Genomic DNA, 20,582 nt, shown 5'->3' with positions numbered 1-20,582 from the left:
ATATTATAAAATATTTTACATGAATCAGTTCGATTTGAAAAAAAAAAAAAAGTAGGTAAAGCTATGAAAACTCACTTCAAAGTTTCCCGTGAATAATAACATCAAAACTTGCTGACGGAAAACTTTGCTGAATACTTCATCAGAAACCGTGAGAGCGAGAGAACATCACTATAAAGTTATCTGATTGACATTCATGAGTAATCCAGTCAGAAACCGATCAGAAGACAGAGCGAGCACCTGACCACTTTCTCGTGACGCAAAAAAAAAAAACCCTGCCAGTTTCCCGATGTCACATGAGCAGAGTCTACTCTGTTGTACCAATTTCAACCTGTCGTTATTCCCAAAGTACTGAACAGGGGTGGGTTTCCCAAAAGCATCGTAGCACAAAGATCATCGATAAATGGTAGCGTGAGCATCACAATGAACACCCTCTCTCCTAGTTAAGATGCGCTTAGCATCCCACCCCTGATCTAAACGATATACATTTGTTTAGAAGGCAGAGATGAGCTTTTTAACAATAGTATTCATGATAGAAAACATTCAAGAGTGAAGCAGTGACAGATTTGGAAAACGTAGATGAGCGTCTACACGCACAATTTTCACAGCACGGCTAGCGAGCGTATGATATGCCCATTTATACTGACTGTTTATTTTAAAGGTCTTGTATGATCAGCTTTCAGAGTAAGTGTAAATTTTGTGATGCTGTCGAGGTTGATGCCCATAACGAGACACCTTGTGATGAGCGCATTGACCGCTGTGAGCTGAACGAACCCTGTAAGCAGCCTACCCTGTATGCGATGCCCATTGCTTTGATTTTGGCTGATTCACTGCCCAACTCCGATAGCTGGTGTTTCCCAAGGAGCAGTTCCTGAGGGATCTCGTCATCATCTGCGGCTGAAAAAGGAATGCAAAATTTCTGGTTAAAAATAAATTAAAAAAAAAAAAAAAAACCTGCCCATGCTTTGACATCACAACACAAACCAATAAAACGTCATGCACTGGCTATAGAGGTGAACTAATTAAAAATAAAACTGTGCGACCAATCAAAGTTACATACTTAACGATGTCAAGTCCACATCCTCCAAGTTTTCTAAAATGTTGTCCACACTTGCCAAGAATCTCTTGAACGTCGAAGAGTCCATCATTTCTGGTTAGGGAAGGCAAAATTTTACAATTCATATTAATGGTGGACTCAGGACCAATGCAGCAGCAGCAGCATCCTGTCTGACCTTAAAACCCAAACGTACCTTCTGGAGTTAGCTTCGGCTCGTAGGCTTTCCTCTTTTTCTGCTTTTCCTTCATCTTCATCTTTTTGAATACTAATAAAAGAGAGGCGTCTTATAGGATGCTAGACAAACCATTGGAGCATCGTGAAATAGAAGGAAAGAAAAGTCATTTGTGTCTGTGCGAGAAACTTACCATCACTCATACTGGGAGGAGGAGTCTCGTTCCCGGAATCGTCTGGACTGTGATCTCGGTATCGGCTGCCTGAACCTCTGCGGCCATCGTTGTAGCCTCCACTACGCCTACGCTCTCCGGAAACCCTTCTGTCCTCGTACTCCCACGTCCGATCCCGGTCCTTCTTCGATCGCTTTGGGGCCGCTGTGAGTCAAAGAATTAACTCTCAAACCACAGCGATAAAGTCTGGAAAACCAAATTCTCTCCTTTTTTATGGAGGAGGGAAAAATGCACAGTTCTGACCCTGCATGGTTACGGAAGGAATTTATGATTTTTACTCACACTCTGATTCAGTATCTTCATCTGAGCTGACCTCAGCATACTTTGGCTTCTCATTGGCTGTGCTGCGTTTGCGTTTGTTCATCTTCACCCTCTCGCACAGAGGCATGGTGGACTCGATTTCTGCAAGCAGATGAGGAGGAAGCTCCTTGAGCACCGACTCATCAATACCCCCTTGAAACAGGTTAATAAAGACTTTATTTAACTCAGCCATGGCTCTCCAAGCAAGTCTTTATGCAATACACAAGACAGCTCATCTTGTTTATATTTATAAAAACCAGTTTACATATCCAGGTATGTGCCCAATATTTTTGCTTTGAAGTATGCAACTAAACTGTCAGAAGTGATCGTCATGGTTGTCTTACCTTTTGAGGATTTCCCATAGGAAGACCTGTTCTTGCCGGATTTGGAGGTGGTCGCATGCCTCTCCTTGATGATTTTCTGCACCTCGTCGAGGGAGAGCTTCTGAAGCACCACCACAGGTTTGGACCGTTTGCTGATGTCTTCTACCAGCCCGAGCCTCTCTAGCTTCACCCTTGGCTGGCTCCAAAACTCCCCAGGTCGTCTGGGTTCTGCGTTCCCATCCTTGTCGCGTTTCAGCTTGGGAATGACAAAGTTTTTCAGTGCACCAGACCTGCCGCCCAGAAGGAAATCAGGAAACTCTCCAGCTTTGCTGTCAGGGGGAGGCAGCTTAGAGCCATCAGTACTTTTCCTGGTACCGTCAGAGCTCCGCCTCTCCTCTTTGCTGTTAGGAGATTTGAGGTCAGTGCGGGATCGACCTGAGTCTGGCCCACTTCGGCTTTCTTGTTTCACGCGGGGACTGTCAGGCCGGGACCGGTGCTCAGGAGAGCGCCTGTCCCGGTGTTCTCTGGATTCAGACCGGTGTTTACGCTCACGATCTCTGTCTTTGTCTCTGTCTTTATCTCGGTCCCTGTCTCTGTCCCTGTCTCGGCCAGGGCGCTCCTGCTCCGACCTGCTGGAAGATTTGGGTGTTTCCGGCCTTCGGATTTTGGAGCCGTCACTGCTGCGCTCCCTGTCCCGCTCTCTATCTTTGTGTTTTTCCTCTCTGTGGCCGTCCCGGGAAAGCTCCGGGCGGCTGTCTTTTCGGGGAGTCTCGGGACGGATTTTGTCCTGCTTGCCGTCGTGCCGGTGCTTTGACAGGTCAGGCCGCTTGTCCGAGCCCTGCACCTTTCCTGAGGAGTCACGCCGGCTGTCCTGCTTGTTTTTTGGCATCTCGGGGCGGCCGTCTGAAGCCGTTTTCTGCTGCTTTATAACCTCAGGCCGTCCGTCTGCTGCCCTCTGAAGCTCCTCATCCGTTTTTGACTTGAGTCGCAGTACCCCAGTTGAGTCAGAGCCATCCTCGGCCCAGCGCTGGGCCTCCTGAGCAGGCACAGGGCATTCAAGCTGCCCCTCGGCTCTTCCTGCCTGCTGAAGGTCTATGCTGACCATAAGTGCTGGACGGTTAGCCCCGTTGCTGGCAGCACTAGCCTCCTGAGGCGTTGGTTTGTTCCCTGCGCTGCCCCCACCGCCTACGCCAGGGCCTCCGGCAGTACCAGCAGCGCCAGGCTCCTGAGGGTATGAGTCCTGTTTCCGCTTCTTTAGGGGTTTATCTAAACAAAATAAATAAACTTCATTACTTCATTCAAACTTGCACGAAGGAGCATTTCAACTTTAAACTGGTTTCAAACATAATTCTGGCTAAATAAATCTGCTCTACCTTTATCCTGAACCTCCTTCGAGCAGCGCTCTCGTTCAATAGCCGATTCGCGCTCTATCCTTTCGATCTCAGCCAGCGCATCCAATTCAGCCTCATCGTAGGGTGTCCCGCTGACTGCTCCAGGCTGTTTGGCAGCGAGTGCCCCTGTGTTTTGCAGCACCGGGACCTGCTGGTACCCTGACTGTTCCCGAAAGCTGTTGCAGGGCAGATCGTTCTCTGCGTCTGAGCCATGCTCCATGCCACCGGACATAAGCTCACCAGGCTGCTCCGTCTCCGCCGATTTGACCCGCGAGAGCTTCAGCGTCAGCTTGGTGGAGTCTTTAGAGGGCGAGCTCACGATGTCGTACATGGCGCCTTTCTCACCCTCTTCCTTTATCATTTTCTTTTGCTTTTTCTTCCGCTCAGGCGAGTCCATGAGGAGGTCAGGAGCGGCATCTCGTGGTGAGGTGTATGGAGGCGGGGACTGGAGGATCAGAGGTGGCCGCGATCCAACTGGGAGGGGGTGGGAAAGAAAGAAAAATAAATAAATAAAAATACCCATATTGTTTTTTCCTATGGCACCGATTTCCTCCTCTCAGCATGCAGTTACCCTTCAACACGGTTTCACATTGGATGAAAAAAAAAAAAACATACATAAACTTAGAAATAAAACTACAGTCAGACAGCTCCAATCTGATTTGATCAGGAAAGATGTTCTGCAGTCTGAACAAGAAAATTGCTTGGAAATCGCTTTCAGATCAGATTAAAAGCTGATTTTGGGACATGTAGTCTAACTGACTGCACGCTTTTTTTTTTAAAAACATTCATCTGCCCAACACTGCTCAGATACATGTCTGTGCGGTTAGTATGACAACCAAGTAAACGTGATGACGGTCCAGACAGACAAATCAGATTTGGTTATTTGTAATTTGCAATGCTGACACTTTAAAAAATAATAATAATAAAAAATAAAAAAATTGTGGGTTTTTTTTTTTTTTTGGGGGGGGGTCTATTTGTCCAGCTGCATGAATACAGGCATGCAGTACACAAAACTATAACTATAATCTCAATAAATGTATTCCAAATCAAAGAAGCATGCTGGTGTGTATTTATTGTATACACTATAAAACAAACTTTGACTACTGTTTTCAGAAACCAAATACAAAAATAGAAACAAACTTTGAATAACATCAGGGATTCGTAAATACTAGGTAATACCCAACAGTCGTTTTTTTTTTTTAAATAAATAATTTTTTTTTTTTTTGGGGGGGGGGGGGGGGGGGGGGGGGCAGTATTTCATGGTTCTGGTTTACCTTTTGGGGTCCCTTCACTTCCAGCAGGAGAGCACACGGACTGGGGCGATCGGAGGGGGAAGGAGGCATTTCTCATCGAAGGATCAGTCTCCTAGAAAAGCCATATAATTTAATTAGTTACAATCTCAGCTCAACATTCAGTAAATTTGCTCATGTACTTGTCTTAATACATAACTTGCTACAAAACTTAACACCTGGCTATGAGATCCAAATCTATTAAGGATGATATCAAAATAAACGTTCCATATTTTTCTATTGCACCACAACAAAAACGAATCCTTCCATAGATGGGGAGTCGTGATCGTCATTTCCTGAGCAGTCTAGGTTTTTCAATTCGCAGTGCCCGAGACTCATCACTCAAAGAGCTTTGCTGATGCACACTTGCAACAAACACACGTACCAAAGCTTAATAATATCTGGAACAGCTCCGGAAATTAAATAACTCAAATACACCCACGTCAAATTCTATCAACAAGGGGCTGATGAGGCAAAAAAAGTGTTTGACCAAGGAGGCATGCTGATAGAAAAAGAGGCCCTTGGAAGCTGCCTAAGGTACGTGGTGCATCTGCTCACCTCATTTCCCAGTCTGTGGACTATGTTCATGTACTCTTCATTGGAGCAATGCCGCGCGTTGTGATTGGCTGAGTTACTTGACATTTGCCCGGAGACCTTGTTGTCGTGGATGTTTCTCATACCAGGCACCATGGGACTAGCCACAGAGACTGAAACAAATGAATAAACCTCCAGATAAGTTTTGATAAACTGGTGGTGCTTCAGGAACCAAGCCAACGTAAGATATTAAGGAAAATTTTTTAAACTTACAGCAGAGTTAAAATTTCATACTTAAACTGCAGCATGTGAACTCACCTTGGATCTGTTGATGCTGAGAGTAAGTGGGAGGATGAGGGTACTGCATGTAACCGGCAGGGCTCTGAGGGGCATACGGGCTGGGCACAGGGCTGTTTTGTTGGGGAATGAACCGGGCACCGGAGCCCGTCTGAGGCTGAACAAAACGACTACAAGCATCGAAAAGTATTTGTCAGCAGACACAAGTCATCTACGAGTAAATATATATCTTATGCCATGAAAAATTGCAACTGAGGGTGAAAAAAAAAAAAAATTTTTTAAATCCTTGCGGAATACCTAGGAGGGCTGGGAGTAACAGGGGTTTGCTGGTAGTTTGTGGATGCCGGGCTGCCATGCATGGAATTTTGAGGAATCTTGTATGGCGGCATCATTGGCTGTTGCATTATACCTTCAATGACAAAACAAATGATCAAACATCTCTAATACAAAACAGCACAAGAAGTCTAACTTAATCACCAGGTTAGTTTTAGCAGCAAGATTAGTATACATAGCCTTTATCATATGTAAGAAACAAAGGGCAAGGATCATTAGTCCGTCTAACTTCAGGATGCAGTGAAACGCCATTCGGTCAATCATGTGGCCAAACGCCACGGGTTACTTCCAACACAAATTTTAACAACATGACAGACAGACAAGTTTAGGGGGTTTTAGGACAAGGACATGAAATATGTTAGAATGTACATTAGAGTACAATTCACACATTGCTTATTGATTCATTGTTGAAGACAACAAAGGAACACAAGGAGCACAGCGCTGGGCGCGTTACAACAGAGACGTCTCTCTGGGTCGGAAACACCTCATTGGGCCTTTAGCATTTTAAATATTACAAGTAATTCTCATTCAGCCTTTCGTTAGCACATCAGAGACGTAGAGGTTAATAACACGACTGTACGCTAACCTCTCATGGCATAGTTTAAAATTTACTACGCAGCTGCAGATCAACTGAAAATTAAATGCAGCCAATCAGCTAAGACATGTTCGGTGTCCAAAGTTTGCTTCTTGAGCTACAAGTGAAATGTTGCGACCATGCAAGAGAATCAGACCATGTGCGAACTGCATGGCTAAATCAAGTTCTTAAATGATCTCAGACTTCCCGATGTGGTTGCGAACACTATGCATGATGATTATCTATAGAAACAGACATTGTCTGGTATCAAGAAGGCATGGTCCAGAGTGTGATGCTCGAATTGGGACTGGGATCGTACGACCAACTAAACTGATCTGAAACACTTCTAATATGCACTTAATTAAACTGTTTATGCACAAAATGGTATTGCTGAGCCAAACTACATCTTTTGAGGGGAGTCATGCATGTATTATTACTTCAATCAGTCAACTGTGACCACACAACTATTAATAGTCACAATCGTCGCTGCACGAAAGCTGATGTTTTAGACTTCTAATCTGAGAAACCCTCCAGGACAGAGGAAGCTAGAAAAGGCTCAGCTGCAGAAAAGTGCCGGAGCCGCACCAGGCCTCGCACTGTGCTCCACTGGGTTCAGAGTCAAGGGCAATGTCTCCATGTCTTCTCCTTACCGCCCTGAACCCCATATCGGGTGGGCATACTTTTCTCCCTGAAGATGTTGGGGTTCCTGGACAGCACCGTCTGCAGCAGCACCGGCATGTCGCCTTCCGGGTCATCGCTGCCCAGGTTGTCCTTCAGCTCTCTGCAACGAAAAGCCACATGGAGCGAGTGGAACAGTTCATTAGGTCAAACAGTAGAAAAGTCATTAGCAGTTCATTTAAAAAAAAAAGGTACATTATAAAAAAAGTTTATTGCTCCATTTTTATCCAAAAATTGTTTTAAATCAGAAAATTAATTTTAAGCTTATTTTGGTGAACATTATTAGAACAGTTATCGGGCCATTTCCAGGCCTAGAGGCTGTAATTTTGACTTCTCTGGTGCAGATTAGTGTCATATTTTAAAAAATAGTGATTGGCAATTAGCAAAAACTGTCCGAGGCTGGCATCACTTGTAGTTATCGTGCAAATATTTTCCACATAACTTAGCTAATAGCTGCTGAAATACATAATTTGCTCATTTTGAAGTTATAGCTTTAGACTGTCATGCAACAGAACATCCAATTCAATTTAAAAAAAAAAAAAAAATGAAAAGTTGCATGCAACCAACAAAACATAACTGTCTGTCTTTACTCAAGTTCATGGAAGACGGCTCTCCAGTCGAAAGCCCAAAAAGGTTTGCAGTGACTCAGGTTTACTTTCTTCCCACAGGTAAAGCGGAAGCATCACTATATTTCTACATTAGGATGTACGCAAAAGCAAAAGATGCCCAAAACAAAAGCACCACACATGATCATCCTGAGGTTGAAACAGCAGAGATACGCACATGTGCTCGGTGGAGACCTGGTTAAGGCTGTGGACCAGCTGGGAGACAAGGTTGTCGTCCCTGCGGGCCAAGAGACAGTTGACCTCTTCGGCGATCCTCCCATTGTACAGCAGGCTCTTAGTGGTGGTGGCAGGGAGAGGGGAAGGCAAGGGCAGCTGGTTTAACACTGCAACACACACATACAAACGAGAGAGAGAGACTTTCTTCAGCATGGATTCCCACAGTGCCTGGTTTAAAAAAAAAAAAAAAGTTAATTAAAAAAAAAAGGGTTTAAGCACTGGATCAGATAAGTTCTGAAAGTTGTGATGCTTTTATTATTAGATTTATATTTTAATACATTGGCATTTTGCCTTAGTTAAGTAGCTGTTCAAAAAAAAAAAAAAGTGACAGTAAGTTGGAACTGTGGCCAAGCAGGTGGCCCAGCAGCACGCTGGCAGCAAATAAATAAACCGAAATGCTTTTGTTTCGACGCCAGCATGAAGTGAAAAAGAAGATTCAGCAAACAACGCTGTGCTTTCAGGACAAACGTCTGAAGTTTGGAGTGATGAGTTCGCGTCGATCACGCAGATGAACTGAAAAACGTGAAGGATGCTTGCTTATGCTATCTGTCAACGGTATTTTGAAAAGGTAGCCACCGAAATGAATCACACACAAGCACTGGGCTTCTACAGGACCTCATCAGTTTTCTTCCACTGACTGTTTGAACAGACATTTCCAAGTGTGTGAGCGTAGTTCGTGTTTGGGTCGGGGGGCAGCAATATGCAGACTCTACTGCAGAATTTATACTTCAAACTGTTCATGTGGTTTATTTCGTGTTGGAGCTAAACCTACAGAAAAATAAAAGACACCAGCTTTGCTTCCAGTTGGAGCGAGAAATGCAACTGAAGTTCAAAGAGTTTGAAGGTTAGTATGTGCGCTCGATCTGGAGCAGAGAATTCACCGAACCTGGTCATTTATATTCTTTACATTACACCACGAGTAATTTGCACTTGTTTCAAACTGCCTCTTGTTGTCTTCTCTGTTTCAGAGTTGCACTTAAAAGGAAAAATGGCTGCTTCGTCGCTTGCTAGTGTGAAATCGGGGAAAACCTAACAACTTAATAATGATGGTAATGATTCATTCATTTTCAGTAACCAGTTTATCAGGTGCCTACTGAAGGAAAACACCCTGGTAGGGGAGTCAGTACGTTGCAGGGCACAAAGCACAAGTGTGCACTCATACGTACACAATAAAAAGAGCAATTTAGACTATCCAACCCACACATGATGTTGGCTGTGGGAGGAAACCCAGAACACCCACACAGAGGTGAAGAGAACATGCGAAACTCCACACAGAAAGTAACCTGAGCTCAAGATGAACCAGGGAGCTGAGACGCAATAACGCTACCCAGACTGCCACTAGAAGAAGAGCAGCAGCTAAGGGGCCGACATGGTGTCATTCAAACTTTTATCCGTTATAACTGATTAATCTGGTGAGAGCAGAACACAACTATGTCTCTCTTCCCATCTACACCGTATTAAATCAACAGGCTACATGTACACGTACACAGTGTCTTTCCATTAATCAGAACAAGCTGAAATTATCTATGATGTATGTGAAATCTTGACAGAACGGTGATCTTAACGAGGTCTTGACTTGATTATAGCGTCCCTCCGTTTTTGTTACTTTTCCTTTCCAGAACAAACAACAGTCGACTCTCACGTCCCACCGGCTCACAGAGTTCAGTTTGCTTAAATGGGAAGGAGCTATATTTACTGCTGCCGGAGGTTCATCTGATCAACAGCAACTTTGTCAAAAACTGTGAGACTGCTGGCACACAAAATTAATCATTAGATGCATTAGACTGGTGTACACGTAGAGGTGTCCTGTGCTCTTAGTGAGTGCTCATGTTGGTTTCTTCCCCTAAACAAGTTCAAATCAAATGGCTCTAAATCCTTCCTCGTCAGCACAACAGAGAGGACTGATATACGAAAGCTGCGACATTACTGGTAGACAATTTTAGACTCTGAACCATTTGCTCATGTAACGATGTTGCATAAAATTTGTCCCATGACAGAATGCTGCATAAAGGCTGGCTTTAATCCTCAACTTTTCAAATGAATGTTCATGAAACTAACAGCCTGTTTATCAACCACTTAATGACCTGTGTTATTGGTAATTCAAGCCAGTTCGTCATGGACAATTAATTTACATTCCAGAGGATTGAAAGCATGACTCAACAGGTTAAGACGCTGGGTTACTGATCAGATGGTCAGGGGTTCGAGCCCCAGTATCGCCAAGTTGCCACTGTTGGGCCTTTAACCCTATCGGCTCGACCAAACCACATGGACCCCACACGGAAGTGGGAAAAAATGTCAGATGAATGTTTTGTTCATTGTGATTTCAAACTCCAGGCAGAAAAAAAAAAAGTCATTTTCTGGGCTGTAGTAGTTCAGTGGTTAAAACGGTGGACTGCCAAGCTGCCAATGCTGGACCCTTGAGCAAAGACCTTCGCCCTCAACTGCTCAGTTGTATAAATGGGATAAATCTAAGTCACTCTGTATTCACTATTAATGGTCAGTGGGGTGGGCAATGCAACTAAAATAAGGGTTGTTTTACAATCAGGGTACGCAAGCTAAAAATCACATTTAACACTTATCTTCAATATCAAAAGGCTTGACTAAATAAACTTGGTTGTTTATAGTAGCCCTGTGATGGCTCTATTTACCATGCAAAAAAAAAAAAAAAGTGGTGATAACGTTATTTTTGGTGAATGTATGGCAATGTGTGTCATATTTAGCAAAATTACTCGTGTCATTTAGAAAAAGTGCTTTTTTGACCACAGGTAGCTCCAAAAGGGATGCACTTAAATCATTCTTTATACCATAAAACAAATATTTGGTTCCATATCATTGGAAACATGGTTAAGTTTTAATGTTCAATGCCATTAAGTTTTCAGACTATTTTGATCAAATTAGTATGTAATTGTGTCAAAAAAATGTCCTCTCCGAGACAGCTAATTTTTCAATATAAAATAACATATCTAAAATGATTATTTTTATCCTAAAATGTGGTCAAGATATTGGGACATAAATATTAGAAACAACTAACACAAAGCTTACAGCCTTATATTTAAAAGCACTATAGAAGTAGCGGATTCTGAATTGTCAAAAAAAAAAAAAAGTCCTCTCCGAGAATCACTTCATTTGTTTCTCCCAGCCCTGCTTAAAGCGACACTTAATCTTCTTTATCTTATAGCAGATTACACAAAACTACCATACACATATCAAAAAATTACCTGAAATCTGTTCTTTAACTTGTCCTTCACTTAAAAACTGGTACAAGAACCAGTTTGAATCAATTTGAATTTTGGACCCCTGTGACAAACTTTGTACCCTGATTGTAAAACAACCCATAACAGGTTCTCAAAAACGATGTGATATTGCTACGATACACAATGCACGTGATATTATATTTTTATATATATATATATATATATATATATATATATATATATATATATATACACATATATATATATATATATATATATATATATATATATATATATATATATATATAAAGGTTTGCTTTATTGGAAAAAAAAAAAGCCAGCAAAGCAGTAGCACTGTTACATTCTGACCAGGCGTCACAAGCACCACATTATAAAAGTGGTTGATTTTTTTTTAAATGCCAAAAAAAATTTCATTTTTATTTCAAGATATTATTTTTAAATTATTTGATTTAAAAAGAGACTATGATTAAACCTTCCAATCTTAAAGCTTAAGTGGGGGGAGAGGGGAAGTCGCTTCCTGTCAAATTGCAACTTTAATTTAAATTTTTTTTTTAAAATGTACAATACTCCTAATTTCAGAAAAGAGTCATGTAACAATTAAGCAAACAAAAAGGAAATATCTAGAATAAATAAAATGACCAACTGGTACAGAACAATTTTCCATACATTGAGTTTAACCCATGATCAATCACCTCAGATTCTCTGCTAATTATTTTCCCATTGACACCCCAAGGTGTGTGATATTGTGGTTTGTTTGGGTTTGTCTTGTGACGTGATAGTAGTGAGTTGCTAAAACTGAACCACTCTATCTTTTATGAGAAACCACAAAGAGAGAATGAAGCGATCTCTCCGTTCGTGCCAGGAAATCGGCGCTGTCTCTGCAACGCTGAAGCCAATTCCATTCCCTCAGGAATCCCCTGGCATGGACAGCAGGAGGGCACACCTCCACATTACAGCCAGTGCGTATTTTATCAGCAGGAGCAGAGGAGACAAAATTAAACTAAACCAGCTTTATATATATCACTGCACAGGACTGAAACCCTCTCTTAGACTTCACTCTCAAGCTTTAAAATGGTACTCGGACCAACTAGTGCCAACAAAACGATCAGAAGGTCACTCGACACGATTGATAGCAAATATTCAGAATCCAAAGCAAGACGATCCAGGAGTAACAATTTCAGTGTTGACGTGCAGGCGCTTTCTGGGATCGGCGCGAACACAAGCGGGATTGCCATGGAGTAAACAACTCCCGATAATGACAGACTCTTCTGCAATAACATGCTGTGTGTGTTACTTACAGTCAGTGAGGCTAGCAATCCCAGCAAGAGTGGTAATGGGAACATGAGGCATATCCCCATTCATGCTGAAGATGGGGGTGGGGGGTCGTGTCGATGTGCAGGATGCTCAGTGTCGCTGCTCTCCGACCAGCCTTCACATCTCCCTTCTGCTGAAAGAAAAACAAAAGCGGCGTGAGCAAAAACAAGCCATCACCAACACCATCGACTCGGGATACACAAAGCAAAAATGTTGCAACTTTTCACAATCATCATCATCATTATTATTAATAAATCAACTCCCACTTTCAGAAAGTGTCAACACAAAACCACATCCTTCATTAAATCAAACAGTTTCGCGAACATCCTCCATCGAGACTCATCCTTACTAGAGCAAAAACAATGTTTTACATCCAAGGACCCCTTACAGAACACGACGATTTCACAGGACAGATTTAATTTGAGGAACTACAGAAATTATATACACACCATCATATTCATTTATTTGACCTGGCTCTATCTACAGACTTGAAACAGTCAGTGCGTTTACATGCACATAGAGAAAATCGAATTTCTGCAGTAGCTCGACTGAAATCGAAGTTCTAAATGCCATGGAAACACCTTAGCTCAGCTGAAATCGAACCGAACTGGATTTCTCGTAATTGAGCTACGCGACCTAGATTATGCGATTGTAGTCGAGCTACTTACTTCAGCACTGCCCCTTCCGGAAGTGACGAGACCACAAGCGGGAAACACAACAGCCTCGGTCGGCATGACAACAGTAATAGAAACGTGCACTTCTGGAGCAATGAGGAGATAGAGTTCATGCTCATTCAGCTTAAGGAGTTGAAAAAATATATATATATATATATATATATATATATATATATATATATATATATATATATATAAAATATAATATATCTCAGTGTTGCTGTCCTCGTCATCGTTCTTCTTGTGAACACGGAACTGATAACTTTGTTTATACTCTTGAATAGCTCTTCTTCATGACGACAACCGGAAGTGTACCAACACGATGGGGCGTGTAGCGCCACCTGTGGCTCGGGTGCACAATGTACCTCACACAATAGCTCGATTTCCTTGTGTGCATGTAGGATTGGATTTCTCTGGCACCCCTGCTGGGACCCTTAGCTCGATTTGGATGTGCATGTAAACGCACCGATTGTGTATTAGCTCAACACCAAATTCCTTACATTTATTTACACGGCAGTTAAATTTGACAGCACTTGCACTCCAATTTTAAATCACAACTCAATTACTCTTACGACTATACTAACTAAATCATAAGCATAACACACCATCATACTAGTGGATCATAATCTCCAGTACAGTCATGTGACTTAAAAACAGTCCAGGACCCTGTGGATTCACGCCACAGTCTCCTGTGGATCCCTGGATCCCAGCTGGGTTTCAGGAATATGAAGAAATTGTTATAGAAACAAAAGTACACCCTTCGGTATGCTGAAATAGTCTTCTAAAAATCAGACGTTGCATATGCCTAATATGAAAATTCTTGCGATGGCAAATAATCCAGTCATCTGATGCAGGTTAAACAGACTGCAAAAAAAATTGTCCCAAAGCACTGATATTCATACGAATAAACCAAAAAAAAAAAAAGTGATACAACCATGATACAAGCCATATCACCCACCACTGTGTGCAAAAACAATTCTAAAACAGAATATCGCGATTCACCAATGGATCAGAATCTAAATGACCTGCTTAACTCACGCTCGTGCAACAATTCCAAGTGCACCTATTTACATTTGCAATGCAACTTGAGTCAATATGCATTTAATATACAGTCAAAGCGAGGGTGAATTCTGGACTAGACAAGACCTACATAAGAAGCCACACATCACATGACACTTTGCAACGATCGACAAAATGATTGTAGCTTATAAAACGGGAGGAAAAAGCGGGACACAGGTGTTAAGTGTGCAATGTGCACTTATAAGCAGTGATGTGAAAACTGTCAGCAGCGAGGACTCCAGCGTCATATCACATCACAGGTGCAAATCAGGAAGTTTACATACCAGAACATTATACATCTTTTAAAATGATTCTCGAGATCACAAACTTTTGTAATATCTGCAACTCATCATAGCAACATTTGTGGGGGTTTTGTATAACAGTTACATTTCGATGCAATATAAATATCCAGCCGAGTGGGGGGGGGGAGAAAAAAAAAAAAAAAAAAAAGCAGTAACTGGTCTGTTCTGGTTTCCGTTCACATGGAAAACTCTCTCATGTCTACTTCTTAGATAAAACCGATTGCGGCCCCAAGCACTCTGTGCTGACTGTAGTAAAACCTCGCATACACACGCACTCTGGTTTCCACTTACAAAAAGGTTTGAAAGTGTCTTTCCTGACTGTCACATGTCAAGAACAACTTTGTTCATCACTTGCTAATCATCAACTCTGGCACACGGAGAGCGCAGCCCTCCACCAAGGACAAGTCGGCTCTTCTACGATACAAAAATCTGCAACCGCAACCACTTTATATGTCTGGATATGTTTCCAAAAGGTTTAGAATTACGTGCCGAAACATGCATCCTAGAGAATCAATGAATACGGATTGAGATATGAAGTCATCGTATTTCTACATTGGCTATGTTTTGTCACTACTGAACTTTACTGCCATCTACTAGATTCTAAGATGAGTGGCATTTTTCATCGCGGCCTTCCACTAATGCTGAATCTGGCAACGTTAGCGAAAGAGAACAATGTTGACTCGGAGTTGCACAATCCTGCTTACAGACAGACAGCACCGAAAACATAACCTCCTTGGAAGAGGTAACCAGTCCAGTGTCCTTTGGCTGTAAACATGCTGTTTTTAAACATTTTCAGTACCATTCATAATAAATATAGTCAGCTGATGCTACATTAAGAGATTTAACCAACTCAAAACATTCTCCATTGACTGGACAGAACATCAGAGAACATCTTTCGAATCCAAATGAGAGATTACGAGAGCTTGTTAAATGGTGTGTTTGTTAATATGACAGCATTTAAAATCACCCATCAATTATTCCAGATTGCTTTGCTGATTGGCTTGTCTGCCACTGTAAAAGAAGGCTGACCCGTTTTGTCTATTTTTGAGTGATAACACATCACAGTATACTCTAATATGACCGGTTTGAAGGGTTGGATAAATGTTCTGCCTTGCCTGTATATCTGTTGCCTTGATATTTATATATAAAAGTGCCTTCAACCTCTCCACATATCCCTCTGAGGAGCGTTTGAATCCTCTCCGTTGTAATATCCGACACTTGTTCTCCGATGCATCTGTTCTAACTCTACCAGATTGCCTGGCCAATCTTTTTGACATATCTTTTAAAGCGCAACAAAATGCCATGAACTGTCTTCTTCTAATAGAGTCTGGGGAAAAATGGGAAAGTGGATTTTCTGCTGGCTTTGCCTCAACTGCTCAATTGTTGTCCTGTTGCAACATTTCACTTAACATCCTGGAATTCAGGTTATTCCTGGATATCCATGCTTCTCAAAGTGGGGTCTGCAAGGCATCGCCAGGGGGTCTGTGACTTACACGTTTCTGTTGCAATCATGGAAAAAATAACCTGCCATTATCAAAGTTATTATAAATCTCATGACGATTTTAACGTGTACATTTCAGAAATACTCCAATAAATAGATAAAATAGTTCCATGCACACTGAAATAATGTGCATAATTTGAATTGCCGGAGAACACCTGCTGTATATAAACTGCTTAAAAAAAAAAAACCTAAATCATGGGGGATGCAAAATTTTGCACTCAACTGTGTTGCAAATTAATTCTGACCAACCTAACAGTATACTGCAATCCACACTCAGAAATAAAGGTACTCCTTTTCATAGCTGGTGTGGTACCATGAAGGATTCATATTTTCCCTGAGAAAGTGTGCATGGCGTAATTTTACTTCGCTCTAAAAAGGTACGCAAGGGGTACTTAAGGCCCGACTTTGTACAGTAAAGACTTTGGATCTGCAATTTACTGAAGATGAACACATGAAATAAATTTTCATGGTAAAAAGCAACTTTTTTTTTTAACAAAGCTCCCAGCTCAAATGTGGCGCAAAGAAGAAAAATCAGTGGAGGTCTTCTGGTCCCTTGGCAATGCTGAAGCTTTTTTTTTTTTTTACATAAGTGCATTTTTAAGTCACCCATACAATGTGATATTTACTAGTTTAGAGTAGATACAGAACTAATGAACAACTGCACTACAAGCTCCAATAGAAACTGACGGTCAGATCGCTCTCATTCATGAATCTATTGCTTTAAGGGGTGGGGATCAAATAAATAAACAGAAGCTCTCGGATTACAGATAACGCCCCCCACACAGACCTCCAGCAGAACCACACTACTCTGAGAGGGAGGGAGAAGCGCAACATGTACAAAGGATTAGCACAGAGAGAGAGAGAGAGAGAGAGAGAGAGAGAGAGAGATGGACAGAAAGGGAGACAGAGGTCGTGAGACAGACACAGACAGGGAAGGAGGGAGAAGGAGACAGATAGAGTGAGGGAGATGGGGGAGGGCGCGAGTAAGACAGACAGTCAGTCAGTCAGACACACAGAGGGAGGGAAAGGGGGAGGGAGAGAGAGAGCGCACATGTGAGAGAGAGAGAGAGATGGACAGAGGGACAGAAAGGGAGACAAAGGTAGTGACAGCGAAACAGAGGGAAGGAGGGAGAAGGAGACAGATACAGAGTGAGAGAGATGGGAGGGAGGAAGAGAGAGACAGCCAGTCAGTCAGACATACAGCCAGACAGAGGTAGTGAGAGCGAGACAGACATGGGGAAGAATGGAGGAGGAGACAGATACAGGGAGGTCATGAGAGTGAGACAGACAGGGAAGGAGGTAGAAGGAGAACAGATAGAGAGTGAGGGAGAGACAGACAGACAGGAAAGGAAAGGGAGACAATCAGACATCCACTGGGAGACTTGTGTGCTTATCACCACATTTACATACCCAGATTTCACATCACGCTGTGTGTGTGAGGTGAATCGGGGCAACAAAACATTACAATCACCCTCCCAACACTGTAAAGCGCAAAACTTAAACCAAAACACGAAACTGAACTGAACAAGGAACTGTCTTCCTGCTTGCGAGTTTCCTGTGTGAGCATCACAGTATGACGCGACAGCAGCAGCTGAGCCACCTCTACATGAAATGTCTTCATACAAAATTATTATTCACTTTCATTATTCAGGCTGCAGAATAAATGCAGAAAGTCGGGTCCGACTCCACACTTTTCTCTCTCTCTCTCTTTTTTTTTTTAAACGCCGTGGTCATTCATTCTCTCCTGAAATGAACAGAGCTTATGAAGGTGAAGGGTCAGCCCGCGACTCCGAGGGCGGAAAAACATAGAATGAATATATAATAATTTCATTTGTACTGCACGTAAAAAAAAAAAAAAACTACAAATCGCTGCTTTGTAAAGAAATATCCATATTTGAAAAGAAAAATTGTACAAAAGAGCCTATTCTTATCTCAAAATAACGTTGCATGCCTTGAGAACTAGCCAGCTAACCACCCCGCTTCGCTAGCAATGTGCAAACACAGCAAAACTATAAACACTTTTCAGAACGAGGTCAAAATGAGAAAGACTCCTGGTCAGACAGTCAGCTTTGACTTGTCCGGCGAAATAACCGACTAACTAAGCAGCTATATGAGTAGCAACGCCATGCTAACTAACTAAACTAGTTCAGTCAGTCTCGCTAGCGCTAGCTTTCACTCTGCAACGCACTCACTCGTTCAGCTGTGCAAGTTTTACATTAGCATCAAGAACGCCAGTGTTCTACTTAAACAACACACAACAAAAAGCAGAATTACCTTTAGCAAACCTGGAGTTAATTATGCTTTAAAACGTGTTGAGGAATAATTACAGCTAAAAGTTTGCTAGCTCGGTAGTTAAGTCAGTCGGCGGGTTAGAGGCTAATAATACCAGCCAGCAAGCGCGCTTCGATTTGTTATTAATTTGTTTGCGAGAGTAAAATTCCTGAGAGTTCTATTGATATTAAAGTTAAAAAATACCAAGCAATAGATTTCAACTCCATTTCCGGGAGTCAACTTTAACTTGGATATCAATATACACACATATATATATATATATATTCAAATAGCAGTGTATGCTAACGCTAACTACAGCCAGTTTAACTGAAACTGTGCCTCACGGTGGCAGAAGGTCCTCACAAATCCTTATAGTTTAAACGCTTTAGACCAAGTCTTGGGTGGGTGGGTGTGTGTGTAGAGCGTGGTCAGTGAAGCGTCATTAACACCACGACATTATAACAACGAGACACTAGTTGAGGTTACACAAGCTTCAAATTACAACATTTGTAGAAGTTGAGAAAGGGGGGAGGGGGTTGTTGATGTGAAAAGTCTCTGAAGAGACAAACTTGACAACAAGCCTTGGACTTCATCAAGTCTCCGGTTCGTTTCTATTTTACTGCGATTTTCCGATATAGTCCACATTCTAGCAGATAACAGACTGATTGCAAGACATGGCCGAGAGAAGTGAAATGAAACGAATAAAATAAGATGTCCACATCATATTTTTATCCACCTGGACGACAGGAAATGCCTTGAAAGAGTGCGAGAGTGTGTGCATGTTTGCTTTCTAGGATCAAGCAAAACACACCGAGTGTGTTTTGACTGCACTGGTGCCTGAACCAGTGTGTTCCAGTCGTGAGCCTGGAGTCTCGTTGATCCTAAATAGCACTTTAACCTGTTTAAAAGTCTTGAGGTGTTAAAGGAGGGACGAAAGAAACATTAAAATGTCCTGTGCGTTGCAAGTCTAAGAAAACACATTGGTCTTACCTGCTTAATGTTAGCCAGGAAGCAAATCTAAAACCTAAATAACTCTCAGACTTGCTAAAGGTGCACCCTGCAAAAGTTAGACGACGGCGAAAAAGAAGAGTGTTTACTACACTGAGCTAAACCAGCCAATTTGCCAGCTAGCTCTGTAGGCGAGTCAGTGTAAACAATGCTAACTGGCTAGGCTAACTTACCAGCTAGCCAGGCCTTTTCTTGTTCCCGTTTATAAGCAGCGCTTTAACCAGATAAGATAACGAGTTAAAGTTTTTTTTCTTACTAAAGTGTTCGGAACATGTCCCGGCTTGAAACTGGACTGGCTAAGAGGTCGAATTTGGGCATTTTTGTGCTCACTGAAGCAGTGTGGCCTTGTAGCTTGCTAACAAAACCGCGAACCACGGACTCGCCTAAGGTCACTTGCCCGTGGCCCCGACGCCGCGAATCGGCCACAGAAGGCAACACGTAGCGGAGAGAACGGAAAAGAAGCTAGAGGTGCTAGTTTAGCTTCAGCTAACCCAATTCGAGCGAGCGATGAATAACATTGAAGTTTCGCCCGGCCCCAGATGTGTTATCGGGTATTTTAGGCTATTCTCTTTGATCGACCGCGGATAAATGAAGTGATCAGTGCGTTGGGTATTTACCTCAGGACTTGGGTGTTTCAACAAAAAGAAATTGTAGTAAGCGTTTCGGATCAGCCTCTTGAGCTCCCCTCACCGTTCCTGTGTCGCTCTTTGCAGCTACTCCGAGTAATATAACAACAATAATCCGGGTCGGGAGGGTTCGTTCTTCTTCCTTCTCACTGCAAACATGAAGCCTTGAGGGAGGTAAACAACATTCCTTTCAACCGGTGGATTTTCGCCCACTTTTACACTCCAGCGCCGATTGAAGATGGTTGTAAATTTCCAAGCGATTTCAGGGAAATATTTAGCGGCGGAAAAAAAAAAACCCCGAAAGACTATTGACGCGGTGATAAAAGAGATCCACTCAGACTCTCCCCCCCCCTCTCTCTGGCAGAACAAAATGCCGACCGGAAGCACGGCTGCGGGAATGACTCCCTCCACCGGCGCCAAACCGACCAGCAGCGACTCGGGCCGAATCCCAAACCACTCCATTTTGGACCAAAAAGTGCTCCATGCTTCAATGAGTACTCTTACTTCCTATCCGAGATAGTGCGTGTATATAGGGAGCAGGGAGTTATTTGGGATTCAGCCACAACTACTTCCGCTGTTTTCTGCATGCTTTC

At 42.5% G+C, this 20,582-nt stretch overlaps 1 protein-coding gene across 3 annotated transcripts in view; it reads right to left on the bottom strand.

Moving 5' to 3' along the window:
* Positions 1 to 20,341, bottom strand: part of nipblb (NIPBL cohesin loading factor b) — a 52,353-nt gene extending 32,012 nt beyond the window's left edge. The window contains exons 1-15 of one of the 3 annotated variants that reach the window (XM_060909025.1): positions 19,981 to 20,341; positions 12,533 to 12,681; positions 7,961 to 8,126; positions 7,180 to 7,280; positions 5,890 to 6,001; positions 5,614 to 5,762; positions 5,320 to 5,468; positions 4,747 to 4,837; positions 3,455 to 3,946; positions 2,103 to 3,347; positions 1,741 to 1,911; positions 1,420 to 1,602; positions 1,248 to 1,319; positions 1,058 to 1,147; positions 788 to 894 (exon numbers count right to left, since the gene is read on the bottom strand). In XM_060909025.1, the coding sequence (XP_060765008.1) occupies positions 788 to 894; positions 1,058 to 1,147; positions 1,248 to 1,319; positions 1,420 to 1,602; positions 1,741 to 1,911; positions 2,103 to 3,347; positions 3,455 to 3,946; positions 4,747 to 4,837; positions 5,320 to 5,468; positions 5,614 to 5,762; positions 5,890 to 6,001; positions 7,180 to 7,280; positions 7,961 to 8,126; positions 12,533 to 12,596 (3,192 nt within the window). In that variant the 5' untranslated portion in view covers positions 12,597 to 12,681; positions 19,981 to 20,341. The remainder of the gene's footprint in view (positions 1 to 787; positions 895 to 1,057; positions 1,148 to 1,247; positions 1,320 to 1,419; positions 1,603 to 1,740; positions 1,912 to 2,102; positions 3,348 to 3,454; positions 3,947 to 4,746; positions 4,838 to 5,319; positions 5,469 to 5,613; positions 5,763 to 5,889; positions 6,002 to 7,179; positions 7,281 to 7,960; positions 8,127 to 12,532; positions 12,682 to 19,980) is intronic. The other 2 variants (XM_060909024.1, XM_060909026.1) reach the window with 2 other exon arrangements.
* Positions 20,342 to 20,582: the final 241 nt, after the last annotated feature.

The sequence above is a fragment of the Neoarius graeffei genome, chromosome 25, assembly GCF_027579695.1.
Source record: "Neoarius graeffei isolate fNeoGra1 chromosome 25, fNeoGra1.pri, whole genome shotgun sequence".
NCBI lineage: Eukaryota > Metazoa > Chordata > Actinopteri > Siluriformes > Ariidae > Neoarius > Neoarius graeffei.
This window is presented reverse-complemented; position numbering and strand designations above follow the sequence as displayed.